The 25,972-nt window shown below is 44.6% G+C and overlaps 1 protein-coding gene across 1 annotated transcript in view; it reads left to right on the top strand.

Moving 5' to 3' along the window:
* Window positions 1-5,764: 5,764 nt before the first annotated feature.
* LOC146173364 (venom metalloproteinase Antarease-like) overlaps window positions 5,765-25,972 on the top strand; it is a 43,648-nt gene continuing 23,440 nt past the window's right edge. Inside the window, exons 1-11 of the mRNA XM_084584985.1 lie at window positions 5,765-5,864; window positions 6,375-6,541; window positions 12,118-12,210; window positions 13,143-13,266; window positions 17,204-17,254; window positions 19,073-19,215; window positions 20,784-20,855; window positions 22,739-22,863; window positions 23,058-23,110; window positions 24,358-24,466; window positions 24,549-24,686. Of these exons, the coding sequence (XP_084441111.1) occupies window positions 5,816-5,864; window positions 6,375-6,541; window positions 12,118-12,210; window positions 13,143-13,266; window positions 17,204-17,254; window positions 19,073-19,215; window positions 20,784-20,855; window positions 22,739-22,863; window positions 23,058-23,110; window positions 24,358-24,466; window positions 24,549-24,686 (1,124 nt within the window). The 5' untranslated portion in view covers window positions 5,765-5,815. The remainder of the gene's footprint in view (window positions 5,865-6,374; window positions 6,542-12,117; window positions 12,211-13,142; window positions 13,267-17,203; window positions 17,255-19,072; window positions 19,216-20,783; window positions 20,856-22,738; window positions 22,864-23,057; window positions 23,111-24,357; window positions 24,467-24,548; window positions 24,687-25,972) is intronic.

The following is a 25,972-nucleotide window of genomic DNA, read 5'->3' as shown; positions in this document are numbered from 1 at the left end:
TGTTGTAACACACGGCCCGAATTATCACGCAGTGCCTTCGAACGTCTTAATGGGTTTAGCGGAGCTCAATGTTTTAAGTTTACGTAGAATAACGGAAAAAGCTTTCACGTTTTCCGTAACTCGTGGGCCTTCACTTTTGCTAATGCGTTTTTCCTTCTCCGGCCCTTTTAATGGAGCTTCTTCATTAATGTCATCGCTGATTCTCAGGAAAGGCTTCATGATCGATAGCTGAGCGATACCGGTGACAACAACGTTTCCCCACGTTTCATGCCAGCGGGTCATGATATTGAATTCGGGCCGAGCTGTGCCGATTTTGTAAAGTTTTCTTTCAAAGCGCTTTAGTATGCTCTTCACAGCTCTCCGCAGATTTATTTCCGTCATCGCCAGGTTTGCTGTGGTGGTGCCCTAGTCGTTTTTACTATAATGGTCTTCTTTTGAAATCTCTCGTAAGTGTATTGATTGAAATGCAGCGTGAGAGTGAAAGTTTGGGTTTGGAACGAAGTCATGCTATTTTATGCGTCCATATCTAGGTTCACGATGATTCTAAAGGAAACGCACGATGAAAAAAAAAAAAAAAAGAAAAACTCAAACTACGTACACTTAATTTCCGCTTTTTTGGTCAAAATTTAGAACAATATATTTTCGAGTCAGTTATATGATAATCTTAATACTCTATAGTAGAAATTAATTATTCATTCTAAAAAAAAATCAAATCGCTGTGGTTTGGACGCTGGCTTGATTTCCAGCGTTGGTTTGGCCTGAAAAGAGAGTCTTTCCTGGAATAATACCGTTGCGCGTGTTCCAAGACACGGGAAACAGTACACCTGGAAGTTCTGCTTCAGACATGTGAGCTGTATAGTGCACCATAACCAGAACTATTCCACACTAATTTTGAGAGGTATTCTTTTGCGGTCGTTTCATTTTCCCTCGATATTGGCTTATTGAAATGACAATTCTTCTTGGCGGAACGAGGATGGGGCTGCTGCAAGTTACCGGTGGAATTAACTTTGCCGAAATTGCGAGCAATTATTCTACCCGAGGTAATCTTGGGCTCCAAGATTACCTCGGAAGGAGACTGCAGCCATGAAATTAGGAGACGCCTGCTTCTGGGAAAGAGAGCAACGATTAGCTTTGACCGCCTAGTAAAGAGCAGAGACATTAGTCTGCCAACCAAGATCCGTATAACTCGTGCTATGGTCTTTCCAGTTGTGATGTATGGATGCGAGAGTTGGACTGTGAAAAAGGCTGACCGCCGAAGAATTGAGCGTTTGAATTGTGGTGCTGGCGAAGACTCTTGAGAGTTCCTTGGACTGCCAGAAGATCAAATCAGTCGATATTGTCGACCATAAACCCTGACTGCTCATTGGAGGGTCAAATTCTAAAGTTAAAGCTCAGCTACTTTGGTCATCTGATGAGAAGAGAGGAGTCGCTGGAGAAAGATTTGATCTTGGGGAAGGTTGAGGGTCGCCGGAGAAGGGGTAGGCAGCGAACGCGATGGTTAGATGGCATCCTCGAGGCACTGCAGATGAAGTTATGTGATGTTAGGAAGATAGTGAGAGACCGGAAAGCGTGGCGTGACATGGTCCATAGGGTCACGAAGAGTCGGACACGACTGAACGACTGAACTGAACTGATTCTACCCGTGCGACACTTAGACATGAATACAGGTCCGGAATAAGGCAAATATCAATGATCTAGCAGATGTCCGTCGCAGTGTGTGCAGTCACCCAGACAGCTGCTGCTGTCACCATGCCGTCCAAAGGAAGTTTGCTTTCAGTAATAGTGTAGGCTGCCGATTGGTAAGACCAGTATTTCTGGGCATTCTCGCGACTGCATGGTTCATTAGTTTGATTGTTCAAAAGACGTCGCATCATTCGCGTATTATTTTACATATCTGAAATACAGCTGTAAACTGGATAAGTTGATAAATATTACAATCTGCAAGAAGGTTCTTTTCCCTTTAAGGCCACATTATGCGCCACATATTAAGGGGAACGCCTTTAATAGCTTGTTCTCGCGGCCATGACACTGTCCGCCCATCCACGAGACGTGTGACACTGCGCGAGATTCCGCAGGATACCATGAAATTGTGACGTCATCACACAAGCAGTTATGACGCGAAGAAGATAGTTAAAAATAAATATACCCTGTCTCTGCCGGGAATCGAACCACCATTCTTCGTGTCCCCAGCCGAGCGCTTTACCAACTGCGCCTATCTCGTTTTTTTTTTTGCTAAATGTGCATAATTACAAAATATACAGCACATATATATCTACGAGTTCGCCAGGCCGTTTGACGGCAGTGGAAAATGGAGTGTTTTCATTCGCGGTATCGTGAAGTGCACAGCACAATTCTCCTTGTCTACCGTGAGGATGATAGTAGCGATGACAATGAAGCTGCAATTACTGATAATGAAAATGATGGAATTAGCAATGATAGTGACGGTGCATTTAGTTGATAATGACAATGAGAGCAACGTGTGCAGCAGCAATGCTCAGGCTTTCGCACTTTGCAGCGTAGGTTCGACAGTTCTCTCGGAATTTTATCTTATATTTCAGTGTGTTTCAGCATCCAAGTGTGAAGGCTCTATTAGACCAAGAGTTGCTGAGAGTTCTTGCGGCGTCCAATTCGTCTGGTGCTGTTCGCATCCTCGTCAACTGCAGATAAGATGCCGCTTGCATTCATTCATCCAGTCATTCCTGTTCCTGTAAAGTTTCTCAGAGGCAACGCATCCTCAGTCCACTATGTATTCGAAGACGTTTCATATCCAAGATTCGACCTGGATTTACAATTTCAATCATCGGAAAGCAAGTGCTCGCGCCCTGTTAATGGGCGCGATATGTTGTAAAAAACCACCTGCCAACCATCGCGTTTGGTTGTTCATTCCTTCAGAATCTGAAGAACGGTTGCTCCGAAAATTGAGTATCTCTCGTGGCATTGAAAGGATTTAACGCTCTATTAGTGGGATTTAATAAATGCCACACCGGAGATGTGGTTTCGGCGTCTAAACTCTTCAGCGACCTGGAATTCAACTATCTGATCACACAACAACCAAAGTGATTTTCGTTGTTCCAGATAATATAAGCGTGCCCTTTGCGATGACGCAGTGGATAGGGCTTTGGACTGCTGAATTCAGCGACTCGGGATCAAATCCTGGCCGTGGTAACCTCTTTTGGTTGGAGGCGCCCATGTACATGTGCTGTGCGATGCCAGTATACGTTATAAGGAACGCCGCGTGGTCGAAATTTCCTGAATACTCCACTTCGGCGTCTCTCATAGCCTGAGTTGCGTTGGGACGTTAACGCTTGTAAGCCAAACCAAGCTTTACACTGTTGTTCACTAAAATCCACCAGAGTGGTGGTGGTGAAAACATTTATTATAATACATAGAGGTATATACACTAGGTGGGATGCCTAGACAGGCACTCGATTGGCGTTTGCCGCAGCCCGGGCGCGCTGCGTCAAGATCTTTTGGGCCTCTAGGGTGCAGCAGCCGGACAGGGTCGCCTCCCAGTTCTCTCGGGTGGGGTTGGGGATAGGGGGCAAAGATGGGTTTCTCTGGCAGGCCCACACCATGTGGTAGGTGTCAGACACCTCCCCACAGTGCGAGCACAGCCCGTCGAATTGCGGATCAAAATGTTTTAGAGTAGCCGGGCACAACATTGTATTGGTGAGCAGGCGCAGGAGCACCCGCTCGTTAGCTTTCCCCAGCCCTTTGCACGGGGTGGGAAGAGTTTGGTGCGTAGATCTGTAATATTCACATATTTCTTTACATTTGTAAACTGGGCTGAAATCAAAATCCTGGTCCGTGTCGGGTCCCGTGGGAAATGCCCGGAGAGAAAGCGCGCGGGCGGCGCGGAAAGTGTTCACAACTTAAGCAAAACCGGTGTGCATGCTTCTCTTTGACGTGTCAGTGCTGCATCTGCTTCTTCCCTATTTTTTTTTCCCGTACCATCTCGACGCCCTCGCTCACATTTCGGCGCATCACTGCCGGAAGGAGCTAGAAGAGAACTTCAATGCTTCGTATTGCGGCCAATGACCTTGTGGTCATTTCATCGCTTTCATTGACCGATTGTGCATCAGCGTCTTCGAGCCACTCAAGAGCAGATGTACTGAAGCGCGCATATGTCATGAGAGCAATGAACGATCTAAAGAGAGCTGGCAAATGCCAGCTGAGGATTACGCTCGTATGAATGTCTACAAATGTTCCTTAGTTATGATAGGCCAAAAAGTCTAAAATTATATTTAAGACAGTGTAGCGATTTGCGCAAAAAAAAAATAACAGAGAGAGCTGAAGCGGGGAAGAAGGTAATAAACACGAGGCGACGATTTCCTGTCTGTGGTCAATAAGAGGAAGTGTAGATGGGCAGAACGGATAATATTTGCCATATGGCGGCAAAGCTTCGTGCGTATCTTGCCATTTCGTGTCTTCTTTTGTGAACCTGAGTACCATATGTATGTATGTATGTATGTATGTATGTATGTATGTATGTATGTATGTATGTATGTATGTATGTATGTATGTATGTATGTATGTATGTATGTATGTATGTATGTATGTATGTATGTATGTATGTATGTATGTATGTATGTATGTATGTATGTATGTATGTATGTATGTATGTATGTATGTATGTATGTATGTATGTATGTATGTATGTATGTATGTATGTATGTATGTATGTATGTATGTATGTATGTATGTATGTATGTATGTATGTATGTATGTATGTATGTATGTATGACTTTATTAAGGAGCCGGCAAACGACGGGTTAAAGGGTCGTGACGCTGGTCAAGCGTCGACCCGGGGTTATGCCCTACTCTGCACTAGCTCATTGGCCCGTTTGTGGTGGGTTGTGAGGCGTGTGCTTTTCGAGCGCACCCTGGGTCTGATGGACGGCTCATAGTTGAATGTCCTTGTCTGTATTTTGCACAGCACTTTGAAGTTCCAGCGGGTATGTCCTGGATGCTGAGTACCATATAAATGGAGTGAATCTCAAGAGAAAACAAATGGAACAAGGTTGGACGGATAGCTTGGCGGCCGGATGAGATGAACAAGTTGGAGTCTAAAACGATTGCAACTGATGTAGCGCAGCCAGGATTAGCACCTTGCTAGTTATTGGTTTGATTTGGTTTGTGGGGTTTAACGTCCCAAAGCGACTCAGGCTGAGATAACCACCTGAGGTTCTTTAAAGGGCACTGACATCGCACAGCACACAGGCATACAGTTTCATTTGACACTGCAGCTTCTTTGAAATATTCAGGTGGCGTACAAAGACATTTGTTTTTCAGCGTCACATTTGTTTGAACCTCCTAAATATATTGTCTTTTTCTATGTCTTATCAAGGGACATAAGGTTTCAGTGTAGCTCAGCTCGCATTCTCCCCTACCCTGTGAAACAAAACACAATGTGAATGTTGACCATAAAGAAGGTTAAGCGCATTTCATTGAGGCAGTGCAAATGGTCGCCGACACGTCCATGAGCGCAGAAAAGCAAGCGTTTCTTTGGGGATAGCGCGATTATTGCTCTCCGCTGCCATCTGCAACAGATCCTCGATAGTATAGTTCAGCGCTAGTGACAACCTTAAGAAAATGACGTTCTCATTGTCACTCATTTCTGGTATCAAAATGAAGTTCGACAACTGACCGAGACAAGTGTTTCAAAAGCGCGTGTTTCAAAAAGCGAAAAGTGTTCCAAAATTTTTCTTCGAAGACCTTTTGTACTGTAGTATTTATGCACATGAGACCAAACGCTGTCGATTGAGACGCTTAGGGCAACGCTTGTCCATTCGAGCACCGCCGTCCAGAGAAAAACATGATAGCTGCAGGCGTACTTTTCCACTTACTGACATGGAGCAGCGCACGTAAGCAATCTCTTTTCATGGCTAGGATTAATACTTTCCAGCCTCATAAATAGAATGTGCCAATTAATAACAGATCCCAAAACTGCGTACGCGAGCTGTTTGTTCTCTGCCTTTCTTGGAATCTCCTTGCAGGTTCTAGTTTTGAAAGTCACGAGGTTAAAGCTCAACCCGATGCTGCAGTTTCTCCCAAGTTGCTTAGCCAGTTGAGAGGTGTATCGACAAAAAAAAAAAAAAAGGAAGAAAAAAAAAAGAAGAGAACACAGAAAAGCAGGGCAGGGTGCTGTCAACTTACTGACAATTTAGATGAGTCTCGCCTGTATCATGCTTATAAACCACTGCACTTTAAACCATGCTAGCAACTCTGAGATGGGACAAAATAAGAGTCAGCGAAACTCTGCTGCGTTATCGAAGCATTTAACAGAGACGCCTTGGCCCTCGCTTATATTCCTTGTTTTAATGGTCATCTGTATTTAACTAATTGTCTTAATATTTTGCTTGCATTTCGCACAGAAAAGGAGCAGCTAATTTATCCGAGCATAGTGGAAGAACGCACTACAGCTACAAATCTTGTACTCCGACTAAGCGATGACATCACACTCAACTTGGAAAAGAGCGCAGTGCTGGCCGATAGACTGCTTTTCGCTACGGCTACAGTTAATGGACACCGTTTGAAAACGGTAAGCAAAGCCAAACTAACCATTTGTTCTTCATTGTAAATGGTGAGATAACGCTGATGTTGTGCCTTACTGCTTCGGAGGCTCTGTGCTAAAATCTCGTGTCTTGTCTTACTATTCATGACGGTGCTAAAATAAAAAAAAAATTGCATCCCTTAAATAGTACGATAATGACAAGTAAGCACTAGTTCTAGCAGTCAGCGTGTGCAGCAGTTTTACACAAAATTAACATTATATTGGAAGGAAATTTTTCATCCCCAAACTGCCGGGAACTAACATTGCAACTAAAAGGAGAAACCTAAGCGGTATAAAATAATAAGGAAAGCATCACTTGCGAGCATGGGGAATATCGCACCATAGTAGTTCTTAATTGTTTTTTCCCTAATGCTTATACAAGCTTCTGAGGATTTGGAGACTGAGACCTTGGTGATTTTTCAGTGATAAGCTTGGGGAAGACGGTATCAGTGCTAAGCTCAAGAAAATGTACTCTCCGTTGGAACAGTTCACTGTCTACCGCGTTGGACAGAAAACGGTTCGTTGGGATGTAAATGTTTGCAGCAGACGGTGCATATTTTCACAGGTGTGGACGATTTTGTGGCTTGTGGTGAGCCTTATTGTGAAAGATGGCACTGTCTACGTGACTTGCCTGGTGGGCAGCCGTGGCCTAATGGTTAGAGCCCTCGTATCGGCTTCGGGAGGTGGTTAGCTCGAAGCCCACCGCCGGACACCCACCGGTAAAAAGGGGTACAAGCATCCCCTGGCCTGGCGCTTGGTTTTTCTAGGGGTGTGCTTTTGGGAGAGGCTGCGTAAGCCACGACGCGCCTCTGGGGGGCCAAAACCCAGTTTCGAACAGCCTGCAAAGCTCGTTCATGTTCATCTTGGCTCTCCCTTTGAGCCTCGGGTTCTGCAGCAGTCAGCAGCAGTGCTCCTCGCATTCGAGGGGTACCAGGTTCGATCCTCAGGGCCATCGGCTACCCACCGGTGTCTGATGCATACAAGATTTCCCTCGGCCTGGTGCTTGGCTCTTCTGGGGTGAAATGCTTGGGAAAAGGGGCCGTGGACCAAAAATGTTGGTTCAGACCAACATTTTTCGTCCATGGCCCCTTTTCCCAAGCATTTCACCCCAGATGAGCCGAACTAGGGGCAGGGGGAATCTTGTACCCAATGGAAACTGCTGGGTACACAGCGCCACCGGGGATCGAACCTGGTACCTCCCGAAAGCGAGGCGGTCCGTATGGTCCATTCTGCTCCAAACTGCTTTCTCTACCCCACCGTGCTCCAAAAGGTAATATTGCTCCAAACCGGAAGCCTCAATATTCCATATGAAAGTTAGCAGAACATGGGTGTTGAACACGTGGTTTGATGCGATTCGATTAAGTGACCGTGAGAAGCAGAGCAGGGTGGTGGCATGCTATGAGTTGCGAGCAAACACGCTACAGAGGCGGCCGTTGTTGAAACGGTGGCTATCACATCGATGTCAGAGTTATAATGCATCTCGCGCTGGTCTTAACACATAAAATTTTTGTAAAATAGAAAAGCATCGATAACAATAAACGTTGCTTTGCTAGTAAATTAAGAAAAGACTGAAGCGATTGTAGGGAGTTAATTGTAAAAAAAAAAAAATGTTCTGCTCATTTGACATATAGCACCATCTCACAGCACATCTCGAGTACAGAGATCAATTATTCACGTACAACGAGTTCACTAAGCACTTTTATCTAGGCAGACGAGCATTTCCCCTCCCGTATTAGAAATTAACCCGCAGCCAGTCAGTCACGTTACGCTTGCTCCAAACGAACTCATACCCTAACCCCTGGCGCATGAAGCACATCGACCCAGAATATGACGGACAACATGTGTGTGAACGGTGCAGTGACCGTGTAGACTTAAACCATATGCCGTGTGGTTGTGCAGCGAGCGACGCCTACGCCAAGAACAAGGAACATTGGGACAAAGTGTTAAAAAGTGCTTCACTGCATGATCAGCTTCGGGCTGTCCAAGAGGCCCGCGCGGCGGCGGAGAGCTTTGGGCTCTGTGTGCCGACGTGGGAGCTGCCCTCTACACCTGGTGCCTAGCCGAGTGTCCTCCAGCACCCCTACTGTGGGAAATAGTTTTACCAAGCCAAACAGCTTTTTGAATCACCGGTGGTGAAAAATGAGTAGCGAGCAATGCAGTCACTGCAGGGAAACTTGTCTGGCAACAAAGAACAGCATGAGCTGTTTTATTGGTTCTGCCGTGGAAACAAGCAGGTACTTCGTTAGCGAGCCTCTTTGTAAATAACAAGCATGCCAAGCCAACGTCAGATAAAAGCACACGGGAAGCGCTATAGGGATGATGCAGTGAAGGTGCCAATCATTACAAATGTGCTCAAGTGTATTAGAAAGCCATACAGAGCCTTTAGCTAAGTTGTTGAAATGAAGGAAGCCCCAGCATCGCTCAAGTGAGAACACGAGGAGCCACTGGCAGAAGGCCATGAAGTAAAGGACCCGAAGGAGGAAAAGGCTACTCTTGATTGCCATTTACCCTCCCTGACTGCACTACAGACCACTGTCCAGTGATTTATCAGCATATGCAGGGGATCAGAAAGTATACGCCCAAGATTGGGAGCGAAAGTGTGCTGTTCGTTGATGTGAACTCCCAACTAGTGGTGGTGCATGAGCCCATCAAAGAGGTAGACTCCATGTTTGAATCTGTGCAGTCAAAATACTATTCGCGTTCGGGTAGTGTAGAAGCAACCATTTCGTTTTCTTCTAGTCTGTTACAAATCATCTCTCATATCATTTGTATTATTTTAAGCATCTGCACATGTTCTGGCTCTTCGTCTTGTCTTATCATGAATGCGTGCGCACTCATAAAAGCATTGAACAACGCATCAAATGGAACATGTTTGCTGGTCATGCCCAGTCGAAAAAAACTACAGAACCTTGTCAAAAATACGACAAAATATCCTGTAGTTCTGTCGTAACCATCAGATTTTTCTGTAGTTCTGTAGTACTTTTCTGTAGTTCTGTAGTTTTTCTGTAGTAAAATTTTGTTGTCTATAGTTCTGTAGTACTTTCCTGTTGTAACTACAGAAATTTCTGATGTTACTACAGAATGTTCTGCTGTCACAACAGGTTTCCCGTCAAAAACCGCACAGAAATTCTGTCGTAACATCAGAAAATTTTCTGTAGTTTTTTCCGACTGGGTGAATAGAGAATTTTAAATATTAAAAGCGTTTAATCCTAAATACATCCCCCCCCCCCCCCCCCAAATGCTATGATAGCTCCAAAGTTCCTTTTATTCCTGCAAAGCTTAAATGGCTTTGTTCCTGAGCTGCTCCAAAATGGTCGAGCCGGCTTTTATCCCTGCTTGTGCGATTACGACTCATATGTATGTGCCAAACTCCCACCTTGTCATCGCAAAAGCAAATACATAAAACGTATTTAGTTCTTAGTAGTATAAGGAGAAAATACGCCCGACAAGGCATTTAATGACACAGCTAGAAGTAAGGTGCCAGATTAAGCAGCAGCACCTTACAGCGTACAAATCAAATTTAGTTTTTTTTCTTAGCCTAGCGTTTGAATAGCGCACACCACATATCCCGTGCTTTTTTTTTTTATTTTTGATAAATCTTGACAGCCCTCGTCGTCTCTTTTTTCCTTCATGTAGTATGCACGGTGTTTTGCGTGACTTGAGCCAAACATAAAAAAATCCCGTGCGCCGCAGCCGGATGCAAGCAACAACGTATTGTTGGTTTCCGTGTGGGCACTCACTCCAAAGAGTATTTTTGCAACGCCGTTTTAAAGATGCTTAACATAATAGTAAAATTGTGGTTTGGTTTGGTTTGTGGGGTTTAATGTCCCAAAGCAACTCAGGCTATGAGAGACGCCGTAGTGGAGGACTGCGGAATTTCGACCACCTGGGGTTCTTTAACGTGCACTGACATCGCACAGCACACTGGCGCCTTACTTTTCGCCTGCATCTAAAAGCGGCCGCCAAGGCCGGAATTCGATCCCGCGTCCTTGGGTACAGTAGTTGAGCGCCGTAACCACAGCGCCACCCCGGCGAGGTAGTAAAATTATGCATTTTGTATTATACAAATAAAGGTCACATCTCCTTAGTTAAGTAGTACAGCCGGTCACGAAACATACGATCTAAAATTTTCTGGCAGTGTCTCACACAATATTTTTTTCCAGCACCAAGAAATAACAAAAATACAAAAATCTCATTTTGTTCTCGTGCTGTTTGTAGTACAACAAACTCATTATGAATTAACGAAATATGCGCACTCATTGTCTCGAATTGAGCGGCCGACGCCTCGGTCAGCAGGCGAAATGTCGAAATGGCGCGAACAAAGAAACTATTCTTCTGGTCAATAACGAATAGTCATAATTGTCTCCTGTACGTAACTCTATATTCTTGTGAGGGCAAACATCATTCGCAACTGCTGGGTTACACCTGCCCGCATAACTAACTTGCACAACTTTTGTGTAGTTGCCCTTTGTATTTTTTTAGGGCCTCTTTGGCGCCCGTTCCTGGGTTTCGCGGCGGCTTCGGCGTCGTCGGCCTCGTAACCAGTTCCGCCCCCCTTTCATCCCCCCAGTTGGAGTCCGCGCTTTGGCAACCGGAGCCTCGCAGGAAGGGGGGGGGGTACACTGCTGCGTAGACAACGTGCTGCGTAGAACACCGCCGCCGCCATGCAGAAAGAGAAGGAGCCCGCCCCCCCCCCCCTCCCCCTCTTCCTGAGTGGCGGCGAGGGTGCTCTCCGGCTGCCGAAACGCCGACTCGCTATCAGCGGATCTCGGTGCGTGCATCCCGTTCTCACTCGCTTCACTCGCTAGCGGCGTCAGCGGCATCACTCAGTCGCTGCTACCTGTTTGTCGCGCAGCGTTCCTATGGACCCACGCGCTGCTTCCCGATAACTCAATTGCTCTCTTCATTTCTCCAACCACAAAGCTTCTTTCATGAGACCTAAGAACTGTTAGTGGAGTGTTTCTTGAAGGAATACGCGTGAAAAAAAAAAAAAACAAAGTTGTCTGTAATTGTACATACGTGTCTTGCTTGAAATCTTTGCCTCAATTTATCGAAAAGGGGAAACATCTGATGAGCTGCGCTCAAATTTCGCATTAGAAAGTGACGTAATCGTGGGTAATTTTTTTTTTATATACGATTCGTAGTTTTGAACACCCTCTATAAAAGAACCACAGCGAGCATGTCTGGAACTATTTACGTTCAAAATGCTCTCCCATCAGTTTTTCCTATTCTTCTGCTGCCCCGCCACGCTAGCTGAGTGGTTAAGGCGCACGACCACTGAGCGGACGACCCGAGCTCGATACCGACCACGGTGGCGGCGTTTCGAAGCAGGCGGAACGAAAGGAGCTGTGCACTGTGCCTTGTCAGTGCACGTTAGAAAACTCCATGGTGGTCTAAATTGTCATAGATTTCGGCGTCCATCATAGCCTATGTTCCTTGGGACGTTAAACTTTATAAATCAAACCGAACCTACTTTTTACTCCTTTCATTCTTCGCAAACAATTTTTTGGCACGTATATCGGCTTACCAACATTGGGGAGTGATACCGAGAAATATCTTTCCAGATTGATACAAAGTCAATTCAAGAAAATATATACCACGACGCCCGCCAGCAGTCATCTCTGCATGTACTTCACGAAAGTGGAAGAGTGGAAGTCGTGAGTTATAAATTTTTTTTTTGCCGCAGTTTTCGAAAAAAAAAAAAGAAAGACTAATCACGTAAAAGTGATGTTGCGACTATATTCACGGCGCTCATAGTGACATAGACGGTCCTTACAAACCCAAGAGCAATCCTTTAGAGAAGCTGCTGCTTGCTAACGACAAATCTAGCCTATTCAAAGATCAAATTGTCTGTCCTTATGTAGCGGTCATTTAAATACTTACTTCTTTTTCAGAATGCAGAAGCAGCAATATACCTTCCCGAAACCTGCCACTCTGAAGAAATCATATGATGCAAACTGTTAAACAGCGTTGATATATGCCGAGTGCAAGATGACGCTAAACACTTTGTGGCCTTTCGGATAATTACTACATATTTAGGGTCCAACACATGTCGGTCATATGGATGCAATGCCAGCACGTAGCCTTACGTGTACACGCTTGACCTTAGCATTCAGAAATGAACTTAAACGGTAAATAATAGCATGATTAGAGAATGGTACTATTTATTTCTCGGAAGCGCACAACAGAGTCCTTTCTGCGCTAGAAATTAACCGCAAAATAAATGGTGAAACAACTTTTAATGTTATGACGCATTCCATTTCTAGGCTTGTTGGATTTTCGACATCAAAAGAGAACGCCAGCTGCGATAACTTCCTTTTAACTATCCTACTAAGAAATTTAACTAGCCATCTGCATACGCGGCACGAGGCGAAGAAGTGCTGTTCCCGTTTCATACGCCCATGAAAGTTAGTTTTGTATAGTGTTATGTGTTTAACGCAAGCAATTGAGCTATGCGCATTGCGCTTCGTAGTCGAGTAGTGTATCATAATGGTATGAAATTTCTGTGCTTCTCATTTTCAGTACATATAGGTGACGATAATGCTGGGTATTCAAATTTAAATAAATTTTCTTCGTTACTTCTGACCAGGAAGGTATAATCAACAATAGGCTGAGAATAAAGCCTCTACCAGAAGCCGAAAGGTCATCGCAAGGTCAGATGCTTCATAGCCTATATGAAGTCGAAGAGATCAAGCAGGACCCGGAAAAAATGGGTAAATATAGTGCCCAGCTTTTTTAAGGTGAAAGCTTTACCACGCCTTTTGATCGAAAGACCCGTCGATGGCGTGAAAAAAAACTTCCTTGCTCCATCGACAGTACACTCTAAACAAGAATAAGCCAACCTTTTTCCATTCACTTAATCATTTCTGCATTCTTCATCTCATATCGCACTGATGCTCTGAGGCAATAAATATCGTTACAAAAAAAAAAAAGCACACGACGGAGGTAAAAAAGACGTAGCATATCCTTTAGCGAACTCTCTTGTATTGCCAGATCATTCGCTTCAAGCTCTGGGGTCGATTTTTATCGCCATTAACACAGAATCCATAAACACAGAATTCCCATGGCCCGCAACGGAAGCTGATTTTTACTGAAAAAGATGAGAAGCTCTAGCGATTACCAGCATCTTAAGTCAGGCTTTAATGTCTTGTAATTGTTAACACTCAAAACGCATGGTGCAACCGTTAGAAGTCTCCTTTTATTTGTAATTGCATGAATTATATATTATTTGAGGAAGGCATACGCCTCTGTTGCCAATAGTATAGCATTCCGTACATTTAGTGGATAAAATCTACCGCACGACTTGGAGATAATACTGTGCTCGATACTAGGGAGTGCGCTAGAGGACATACTGCCCCCTTTTTATTTCATTCCTGTTTAGAGTACGCAGAGAGGAAGTGCCTGCAGAAAGATGCGGCCCTTCGAATCATGCGTTGGAGGTCATGTGGTGTCCGACTAGCGAGCAGGGCGTAGCCGGGAGGAGTCGAATGATAGACCGGAGCGCTACGTGGCGCTGCTTTCGGGTGGGCTCTACAGTCTGCAACGCCTGGTCGATGTGTGGGATGTCTTAAATTCAGGTGTGCTCTCTTAAATATTTCAGCGTTTAAGTGCCCGCATAGGAGCGGAAGTGACGACCGTGCCAGGAATGTGAGGAGGCCTCTGTGGACATTGCAGTCATGTTCCTACTTCCGAATGATCAAACTTAATCAGTTTTAAACATTTCTACTGATATTTTGTTTTGCATAAAGATGGAAGGATGAGATTCCCTAAAGCACGTCCTTGTCCCGTTTGTCAATTGCAGCCCCCAATGGCCAGGTAATATCGAAGTGCGCCATAAAAAACAACACTTATTTCACAGTAACAGGATTGCCCCAACCAGTTTTTATCTAAGAGAGTTTTTCACGCCCCTACTTTCAACGTCTATAGGAAGTTGGTAGAACTGAATTAATTTCTTACTTTTTGAAGTGAGAAAAATACACGAAGAGTACGGTTGTACACATGAAGAGGCACGTTTTCTGCCGTTGCTATTAATCGAAAAACTAAAATTATATGCACATTAAAACAAGTCCCGGTCATCCAAGGGTGAAAAAGTAACATTTTTTTCCTTCACTTTTCCTTTCGAGGGCTCTCAGCACAATCATTATTGTATATGCCTTAATGACACCGAGTGGCGGAAATGCGATAGCAGTAAAGCCTGAAGTCCGCTTGGTATGCTTCTCCTCCGATGTCATTGCATCCCGCTTCATACGCCAAGTCTGCGCATCTGCTTATTCTCCATATTTAGTCACACACCTCCTCAACGCGTGCTAGCATTTTTCACTACGATAGACGCAGATTACGTAGATTCCGGTTTCATTCCAACGTAGTAATCGGAGCTGTGTGGGCATGTCTCCACACAGCGAAACTCGGCCTACGATTGACGCTCGCCAGAGCATTCGATCACCCGGCGCGACCAGCAAATGTCTGCCAGCTGCTAGCGTACCGGTTGACCAGCTATGCGACGTCATAGGGTCTTGTGACGCCACGTACCCCGTTGCACAATCGGCGGTCGACCATGTATCCGTCTCGTGACATCCGTACCCAGTCGACCAGCCAGATTTTTTTTTAGACGACATCGCTGGACGCTACAGGACACCACAGGACGCCACAGGCTTTTCCTCTTATAAGGGTTGTAATGATACTCCATTTATAAGATTATTGCCGGACTAAAATGGTTATACCCCTCAGTGACAAAAGAATATTAAGTGACGTATTTATCAAGACAACAGCATTAAAGGCCCCTTTAACGAAGCAAACCGGCGCCCCAAGTATCGAACGTTTACTGATTTGTCGACAGGGCTGTATGACATCACGAGACCACGTGACATGGCTGATGGGTAGGTGTGCTGGTGTAATGGCCGAGCGAGCTGGTGGCCTTGGCTTCAATTATCAGCTGTGATTTGCTTTGTGCAGACGTGCCTAGACAGCTAGGCAGGCGTGAACCAATGCCGCCTGTATCTATATCTTAATAAAAAATCCCCACATGCGGATAGGGTCAATAGGGTGACCATGGAAGTATGAAGATGGGATATCGGCGGCTCCACGGGCTGAGCGCATATGCGGCGAACACCAGTTAAGATGGAGGAGAAGCAGTTAGAGCGGAATTCAGACTTCAGTGCTATCGCATTTTCTACACGTATATCCCAATAAAATACAGCTAATTGTTTTCAACATACATTCGCCCGATGGTCATCGATACAATATTATAGGTACAGGTTTTGCTAGCTTTCTACTGCCAGGTTCCATGAATGCTATTTTTGTTTACCTCAGAGCCCGACAGCACCGGCATGTGAAGAAAATCTTATCTGGTCGAGAATATTTGCGGTGACCTACAGTGTTCTGCAGCTTTGTCTGATCTGTTTTGAGAAATTATACCGCCTTAACGTACCGAAACCTTATTTGCGGTTATACTGTGCGGAAAGCTTGCTCGTTGATGACTCTTTTGTTGCGTAGGAAGTTTTACAATTATATTTGCCTAGTTTGGCCGTGCATAATGAGAAACCAGAACCTTCTGCGACGAGATTGAGGAGCAAAAATGGCCAGTTTCCGGAAAAATTCAGTGGTGGCACCATCTGGCGTCACTAAAGGAAAACGCCACGTCCTTAAAGCGTCGGGGTAAGCGTGGATGTTTTCGAGTGGTGCTCGATGGCACCACTACTGCCCTTTGCTGGAAAATTGGCATTGATATCTTTCACTTTTTCAAACCCATCACAGGTGATTTTGGTTTCGCATCATGCGCGACCAAATCATATAAGAACCGTTGATTAACTTACTTCACAACGAAAGCGTGAAACACGCGCGAGCTTTGTGCTTTGTTTCACCTCAAACGAGCCTCTGGTTGAGGTGGGATAACTTTTCAAAACGAGTCCGATAAAGTTGCAGAACACTGTACAGAGCGGAGGAGTAGGAAGCTAAATTAAATGCTCTAAATAGAAAATTATTAGAGGGCTAGATGGTCAATCGAAACGTGAACCTTTGGTTCTGAGTCATACAAGTTATTGCTTTACTAGTTACCCCGGCTTGTTTAAAGCCGTAACTCCATTTATGTCGCGTAGCCTTTCATGCAGTGACAGCTTACGATTGATTGCTAATAACATGGATTAGGTTATAGATGCAATAATGAAGAGAGTGGCATCGCAAACAGTGATCCAGTTCAATTAATATCCAAAAAATGATCAATAAACTTAAGTTATCATTGGTGAGCTTGAGAGTGCCGTCTCACAATGATGTAGCAATACAGGAAACGCGAGTGTGATTTGATCTAATAGATTATGACTGGAATACTTGGAAGCGTGACGCGAGTGCATGTCGGTGAGGAGTGAATGTATACGCCAAAAATTCTCCAAGAGGAGCTGCAGACGGGTGTCATTGACGATTCTACATCATACCCTTATGGACGGAGTTTAAAGTGTCCTTTCTTCCCCACTTTTTTCACATTTCTAACAGAACCTACACAAGCGAACACGGACATTTCAGTGCTGAATACTTCGCGTTTATTCGTGGCACTTTGAAAGTAATATTGCAGATGATGTTGAACTGTTAATTTGATTATAATATTGATCGACGGCGGACCTAATATTACATGGTGTTACGAACTGACTTTCTTTTCAGCCTTCGTTACACGGAAGTCGGCACATAAGGCACTGCGACGCATGTCACGACGTACGTATTACTCTCCCTTATTCTTGGTCGGGAATTTGCACTGTTAACGAAGCCTTGAGAACAGATTTCATAATTAGGTGAAAAATTGTTAAAATTTTCTGAGCTGTCGCCACTGTCTAAGTGTCCTCTGAGTTTTTTTTTTCAATTATGCATAAAACACTATCTATTCATAATTTCTTGTCACCTGTAGCCGAGCGCAACTTATGCCCCTGTTTGTAGACCACGCAGGTGGCACGTAGCCGCAGTGCGTTGTAGTGACGTCAAGAGTGACGTCACTGCAAGCCATCCATTGAGGGTTGCCCACAAAGCCAAACTGCCAGAGGAGCAAACATTATTGACGAAAAATCTAGTGAAAACCTTCTGACATTGGCAGACTGGTGGTACGAGTATTTAGATGAATGTTGCTAGGTACTTTTCGTTCATATTTTTGCAGCAATCACTGTTGAGCGCATATTTCCTGCTTCTGCGGCGTCGATGTCGCTACACATCGACGCCGCACACAACACTGCCTGTTCAGCATGGAGTCACTTTGCGCACGACTGCACTTCAACATGCCGTGGCAACTCCTCACTGCGATATATTTGAACGCAGAGACGTCACGAGGGAATGCTTAGTAAGATGACAATAATTCTCCCGATGAAGCAAATAGAAGCGAATAAACAATAACCACGTGCAGCTTTTAATGACATTCCTTTTATTACGAGGTGGCTGTGTAATATTGCAAGACGCATCGTATTAACACATTGATGGGAATGATCTAACCTACGACGAAAAGTAAAATCTTACTGTCAAAGTTTGTTCTGCGCTCGCAGATACCATTTAAGACTGACGTAGAAAATCAATGGTGCAACTTATCGACCATGAAAAGCACAAAACTGCAGATCACTGAGGGAGGATCCGTGGATGTACTGACAAATTTGATGCAATATTACTATATGTGAAGTAATTGTGTTCATGAACATTTTTTTCTTGGAAAAAGGAAAATGTGCTTGCGCACAATTTCTGGGTTGCATATTCAGCGCTACAAGAAGCTATCTCTAACTACATTTGAAGGTATCAGAGCCGTACTGAGTTCTATTATTTATGTTTCCTGCGCTCTCAGAGGGCCAAATTTAAGGTGACATTTTTAAGGCGAGGGAGTCGTTGAAATTTCTCCTCTCTGGACAGTTGGAAGCCGATTTCGCTGCAGCTTCTACAGCGCTTGTGTGGACTTGACTGCACACGAATCTCCAATGAACAATATGGCAGCTCCAAGGGAGCCCAAAATGCAAAGCTATGTAGGTGCTTCAAAGCAAAACGCTTCAAAGCAAAACTCGTTATATGTCATAATCATAGTTTTCCTAGTAAAAAATTGTCGATAAAACAAGTTTACTATGTGTACTTTATTTAGAAAACAGTGCCTAATTACGCGCTTTAATTGAAAGTAAATATAGGGCAGCTTTTCAACTGAGCCGCATGTTAGGGCACTTACTGCGCCTACAAGGATCAAAGGTCCGAATGGGGCACAACAAGAGCTCATTGCTGCCTCCTGTGCTCTAGAACTTCAAGTGCTTGGTAAATACTCAGTGTCCCATCGAAACTAAAATAAAGCGTCTAGCATAGGAACTTTTCATACAGACTGCAATCGGCTGACTGCATAATGCGCTGATAATTCCGACAGAGCATGCGGGGTGTGTTTTCCTGTAGAAAGCAATTGTAATCTGCAAAACAGTGTTGTAGAGATATATTTATGAGCTTGCTGTCACGCACGATATCAGGAACTGTGTGAAAATTGAAAATAAAACGTTTTACAATATTTTGTGCCTCCTATTTTGCCAGACAAGCATATTGCGAGGCCAGCAAGGCAAACTTACACCGACAGGTTCATTGTGGAGCTGCATGTGATTTCCGACTCAGAACACCAAGTGTACTTCAAAACAGATGTGGACCTCATAGCATACTTGGCAGTCATGACAAATGGGGTAAGCACTTCGTCCTATTCTCTTCGTTCAGCGATTCCACAACACGCTGATAGCCAGTAATCGTGTTCTGTAGTGTTCCTAGAAGAACTACAAGGTCATTAAAACTTAACGTAACGCAACGGGCACGCGAAGTAAGCAAAAACAAAAGCAGGAAGCTCTCGGAAATTACGTTAATCTCTTCCCTAGAAGTCAAGTAAGCGCATGAGCCATGAGCCGACTAGCAGGAGTGCAAAAAGTAAATTTTTAAATAGACAACGTTAAATGCTCCGTTCTGAAGACAGTAAGATGTCGGCGCTTTTAGCGAAAAATTCCAGCATACCTCTAACTGGTGGTAATTGTCGAGTGACAGCTCTGGACATTGATGGACCAGGGGGCATGACTTGGATGAAAGGGTAAGGTGGGCATCGCAGCCTCTGTCAGGGTTTAAAGTCAGGCGGGTCTCGGGGGGTCTGAGATCTCCCGCGCTCGAAAGTACATGAACTGCATGAATACGAAGCAGGCTGTCATATTTGAATCCTATCATTAGTTAGAACATTTCTCTGTTCTTTCGGCAATTTAGCAGTGAGTTTTAATAAGAACCATTAACGTATATCTTCTATAACCCGCGATGGAGAAAAATATTTTCTTCCATTTGTATAAAACGATGTGCGAAGCAGGCCACCAGCCGCTTTTTCTCTCCATCTTTATTTTCCTTTCCACCTGTGCTGGAATCAGTAGAGACCCCCCTCCGATGGAGCGAGACTTTAAGCACTGCCTCCGGTGCTATGGCATCCTGAGAAAAACACCCTACTGAAAATTAAGCACACCGCCTGGCTACTTTTTTTTTAGAGTAGAGTGCTATTACACTGTCATCATTGGCTTTCACAGAGGCTAGTTCCTTTGCTTGCACGAAGCCCAATTTTAAACATTTAAAAAATAAATAAATAAAATAGGACCACCCGAATATACAATAAAGCAGCGGTGAGAAAGCAAGAATAGATTTTACGGCCAAGGAAACCATGAAGGAATGTCACCTTTAATGTTGAAGCTATTTTCGCACGACCATTTTCCTGCAACGTTACTTCCGAAAACGAGCCATACTGACGTTGAAAGCAGAGTTGAAATTTAAGGAGCTTAAAAATGCTTCCAGTGTATGCTACTTATATTCGAATAATGCTGAAGATATAAAAAATACGATGACAATTTTCATGTTTCGTGCACATTACTGCTCTCTTATGGTAGTAGAATCATTCGGCGCGAGTAGAAAAAGCACATTACCTGTTATATTCAGCAGCGTGTAGAACGTGCACGTCATAACTCTCAACATCTACGTACATCCTCTCGCCGCACGTTTTATAGTTTTCTCTCAACGTAACCGAAAGTTGTTTAGGGGGTTCATAATCAGATAACGTTTTCATAATTTTTAAATATTTAATATATCTAATCAAACACAGGTACAAAATGCATTTCATTTCGTTTCCTGTGTTTCCTTCTTTCGTGTACTATCAAAAATACATTTGTGAGCTACCCTTGGCTTCGCTACACTGCAGCTTGTGTTTAACCCAAGCGGGAACATTTGTTTATTTCAGGTAAATTTGAGATTCGTTGATATGCAGAGTCCAGCCATAACATTTAGACTTGTCGGCGTAACGCGAAGTACGGTAAGTTCAGCATTTTGACATACTTTTGCCATTTGTTTTATTTATTGATTACTTCGAGGAAAAAGAGTTGTACTCGATGTCCTCCGACACAGAGACCTCAAATATGAGCTGGAAAAGTATAAACGATCAGAAAGTTCAGCTTTTGTTTGCTTTTAAATGTGGCCCGTTCCTTTTAGTTTGTAATCACATTTCAAACGCTTCAACTTTTTAGATATCATAAATTACAAAAGCAAAGGTACATGCATTGAAACAGAGAATTGATATGATGCAGTCATTAAAGCTGTGTGCGGGCAGTAATTCTGAACTCGTGCCCGCTACGGGCCCTCCGCTATCTATAGGATGCTCGGCTTGGCACTACGTTGAACGAGCCTGCGCGCGGCCGTCATCAGCGAGGTCTTGAGAAGGCCATCAGAATCGGGGAGCCTCTCCCCTGATGGGGCTGGTACAGGCAGATCACCGCCGCTTGCGGCGGGGTCTAGCCTGCCACAGAATTTTTTTATCTGTTGTAGACCGTCATTGCACCCGCCACCGCTTCGGTGGTCGACGACGGCTATTGTTGCGGCGCGCGTCTTTCTCTCCCTCTTCCTTTTCTTTCTTCTCTATTTTTTCTTCTGTCCGCGCGAGGCAGCGGAGGTGGCTCAGCTACAGAGCCAGTAGCAGGCCCGTGCATTTTCTTTTCCTTCTTCCTACAGCCACAACAACAACAACAACGTCAAGACTGTAGATGGCCGATAAAATACCAACAAATGAAGCTGCAAGCGCAAATCTCAGTCTAATTACGTGGTGGACCCCCGACATTTTACCCAAGTCCGTGCGCGCAGTTCATTTGCCGACACTTTATCGCCCATTCGCTGTCATTGACATACGCTTCTAAGTGAGGAGGGGGTGCACCGGTCTAGTTAGGTTCGCTGTGGTAGCGGCCAGGCCAAAACATGGCCCTATGCTCTGATTTGAAGATCGGTCTAGGCCCTGACCACGCGTGCTTCTCGTGGCGCAGCATTTTCAGCGCCGAGAAACAAATGGCGATTCCAGCCCCGTGGGTGGTTCGAGTACAAGCGATGACCTGCTTCCACCGTGAAAAACGGGTCTAAAGGCAAGGCACAAAAGGGGCTCGCAAAAAAGCGATGGTCTTAAAAACACAGTACTTAACATGCACATTTATGAATTGGTCCCAGTTTTACCCAAGCGGGAGGAACGAAAGTGGAAACTCACTAGCCTACAAAAGATGTTGCCTTTGAGTATTGACAGCTGGGGTATAATTCGTTGACAGCGAGGTCGCGTGGAGGAGAGGTTGCCGTCGGTGGGGAAAACTTCGAGAGCGCGTGCACGGAGAGAGTGCTGCATCTACCATGGTTGAGGAGTATGGCCCGCCCGCGCACTGAAGACCAACATAGACTTTGGTCGGGGCCCGGACCGAGAACCCCTGAAAGGGATTCCAAGTGGTTCAAGTCCGGCCGGGTACATGCTTTCAGCCGGCCCGAGCTCGTGCAAAATTCTAGTAGCCACAACTTAACTAGAGCTAGAAGAGCCATGCACTGAGCAGTGTTGCCTCTATGCTCTGGGTGGCGCTAATATGACACGCGTTATGGAGTGGCAAAGACAGCAATAGCAACGAATGCGATCGGCGGTAGTTGTGGGACAAGCTTCTGCTGTTACCGGCCGCGCTCAGTTTGGATCTCATAAAAATATTCGAGATAAGGCGTCAACTGCCAGAATGTCGACTAATAGTATAGCAATGGAGGCGTCTGCGATCGTTTCAGACAAACATAGGTGCTTATCGCGTCGGCAACAATGTTGACGATGGCAAAGGTTCACGGTATTGCGAGTGGGCGGAAAGATGACCAATGAGTAGCGATAAATCCTGCTTTTGTCTCTTGCTTCAGAATGACTCATTTGAAAGCCATATAGTGGGCACTATAGAGGCATACGAAACTTTAAAAGGATTGCAAGATTATTATAATAATGGAGGAGTTCCAGGAAACCCCGATGTGGTGTACCTCATTACAAAGTGAGTATAAGCGAGGTTTCGTATGTACTGCAATAGCGTGTGGACTAAATGCGGTGACAATCTTATGTGACGAAGGAACGTGATCGCCAATGTCTTTTCCTTTTTTTTTCTTTTCTCATGTTCAACTGCGTAGGAAAGTGTGGCTTCGCTGTTCTGTTAATAATGATGATTCATTTCTTTTAATTTTTTTGCAGCCGTAACCTAGCAAGCATCTCCGACCAGGGTTATGTCAATAAAGACGTAGCAGGTATGAAAAACACCATTCCAGCAAAATGCACAGACTGTATACGAATCACGTAGAAGGCGTTAAGACTGTTGGTAACACTTGGTCACTCGCATCAGTGCCCATGAAGGTAATGCTTAGAATTCAGCGCTCATTTGTCACGCTACAGAATCAGAAAAGAATAGGGGGGTCCCAAGTTATTTAGTTATTTGTTCATAAAACCTTAATGGCCCCAGAACTGTAAATTTATACATACTGGAATTAAACATCAGAAACAGACACTAACTAAACGCAGAAACAGTACATTGAATTGAAACTAAAAAAAAATAATCTAAGAACATAGTTGAGAAGATCCACACCTAACCTGCGAAAATACAGCAGAGGAAAGAAAAAGTAACCATCATTTTGCATGTTATTCAATTTTCTTTATATTCGTCTTTTATTTATTGCTTTAGGATTGTATAGCTCATATTTTTATTTTTAGAGGACTCACGATTCCTAAATTCACAGCTATGCGTGGATGGCACCAGCATAAACAAGATGTTCAGCCTTGACAGAACGCAAAAAATGTCAGTTATTTATGAAGCCGCTTACAAGAAAATACATCTAAAAGACAGAATTTAATGTCGCGAAGCTTCGTAGATTGATTGAAAAATTTTATTAACTCACAATTGGGGGTTAGGGGTAGTGGGTAAGGAAAGGACTGCCGACCATTGCGAAGCCTCATACGTTTTATTGCAGATGTGCTAGCTGTTGTTAAACAGCGTCATAAAAAAGAACATAACTGGATATCACATAGAGTTCCGGTCGAAGAAAGCAACTTCTGCGGCCCCGTTCATATTGGATCTAATGACTAGTAGAATACTTGTTTATTTCATTCCTGCACAAAGGAAGCATTGTTGTTCAGTCTATTAATGAAATGGAAACAAAAGAGCCTGAATAGTGCGCTACCCATCTTACAGACCACCATTTGCGTCGCATAAATATGCAGCTGAAATTCATCACCGGAGGTAAATGAATACTTGTGTAACGAGTAAAAGTATTGCGCTAGCAAGCACTGACAGCAAGAAAGAAAAGTTTCATGTTTGATGGAAACAAAGGACAGTTCGAATGATGTTTATGGAGACTTTTCTCATTGCTCATAATGGGCTCTGCACTCGCTAAGGTAGCCACTACGTTGCATCTTTTGAAAGTGAGTGAACGACAGGAGCAGGCTCTTTACCGTCAGATTTGCCAGTGGGTGATAGTGCGAACAATACTGTACTTTTCAGGTTTGGCATATATCGGTGGGGTGTGCACTCGTCGGAGAGTCGGTGAGGGAGAAGATATTGCCAGATCATACGACGGCGCCCACACGATGGCCCACGAGCTCGCACACTTGTAAGTGGCAATCGGATGGTTTTATTTTGAGACTGACTAAAAACGTTTATAGTCTACTGATAGGCGTTTCTTCGCTATGCAGGTTGGGGGCGCAGCACGATCCGAAGAATAAGAGCGAGTGCTCGTGGTCCCACGGATTCCTTTTGAGTTACGAGGACGGGGGCTCGAGAAAGTACCAGCTTTCTAGCTGTAGCATGCGACAGATACGAGCAGTTGTACAGTAAGTGCTCGTCTTAAGTTGTAAGAGTTCTCACAAGAAAATAAGTCTTTGTACGATAAACTTTAAGGGTACGCTTAAGCTCCGCCTTTAAGGACGTGATGGGGCAGCGTCGATATGGCTCCCATCTGCGGCTCCCCTTGAAGATCCTAACTCACATACGTGCCTTTCGCTATTCGATTAATCACATCGACTATTGTGACCTTAATAATCAGTGCTTCTGTTATCTTACCCATACTAATTTGTACACATAGGAAAGCTAGCATATTGTGCGAAAGACCTTCCGACAGAGACATGAAGCACCACATTCACCGGGTCGTACCAAAGAGCCGGAGTTGGGGTCCTAGGGATAGCGTGTTCAACTCGGGATTCGAGGGCCTTGGACGGTTTGATTCCCATATTTTCCAATCTCAAAAGAGTTTCCGGCGTTGACAGCTTCTGCAAATCAGCCATGTCGTAAGCTCTTGTGACCTCACGCCACCCACCAACCAGTCAGCGCATGGTCATCTCCCCTGCCAACAATCTCCTGCCAGAAGCGTGCTCCTCGTTTTTCGCTCCCAACGTTAACACTAACGTCAACACCGGATTTTGTGTAGAGCGGAGCGTCGAATGCTATTTTCTTAAGTATCAACAGATGCAAAAGATAGAAAAGAAAAACTGAGCAAGATAACTATAATATGCAAAGTGGAAAATGTGCGGCCACTCAGTTAACTGCGGAGAAAGAAATACAGAAAATGACCAAAGCAAAATACTCTACCTTGATTTCAATGTTGTTACATTTTCGATTATGACACAGGAAATCTTTGGAAGTTCTTCGACACAAGCCAAGGCATTCCGTACACGCCCTTTCCATGCTCTACAAAAAGTTACTAAACGCTGCACAGAACGGATGTTGATTTTTTTTGTTTACAATCTATGAACCTGAATTTATAGAACTGTTCCCGTCCGCGGCCATTTTCTGGCAGCTGGCGCGCCGCCGCTGGGGCATGCCAGGTCCCCACGTGACCTGGGAACGCCAGTTATCGAGTGTTGCGGAGCGGGTGAGCGTTCAAGTGCACACGTGCGGCCTTGCGTGGGGATGATGCGTGGTTTGTGAATCGGTATAATCTCAGGTCTTCACTTCGTTGTAACGGGATGCGAGATCAATAGTGATATAGCTAGGCGGCGAATTCTTCTCCTGGGTGCTGAGAAGGCAGGGCCACCACGGCTGCGTGTGTCATCATGTGTGAGGAAGCCACCGCAGCGGGGACAAACCCACAATGGCGCTCTTCGGGTTTTTGTAAGCAGTG

This window comes from Amblyomma maculatum, chromosome 11 (genome assembly GCF_055883805.1).
Source record: "Amblyomma maculatum isolate TAMU_Amacu chromosome 11, ASM5588380v1, whole genome shotgun sequence".
Taxonomy (NCBI): Eukaryota; Metazoa; Arthropoda; class Arachnida; order Ixodida; family Ixodidae; genus Amblyomma; species Amblyomma maculatum.
This window is presented reverse-complemented; position numbering and strand designations above follow the sequence as displayed.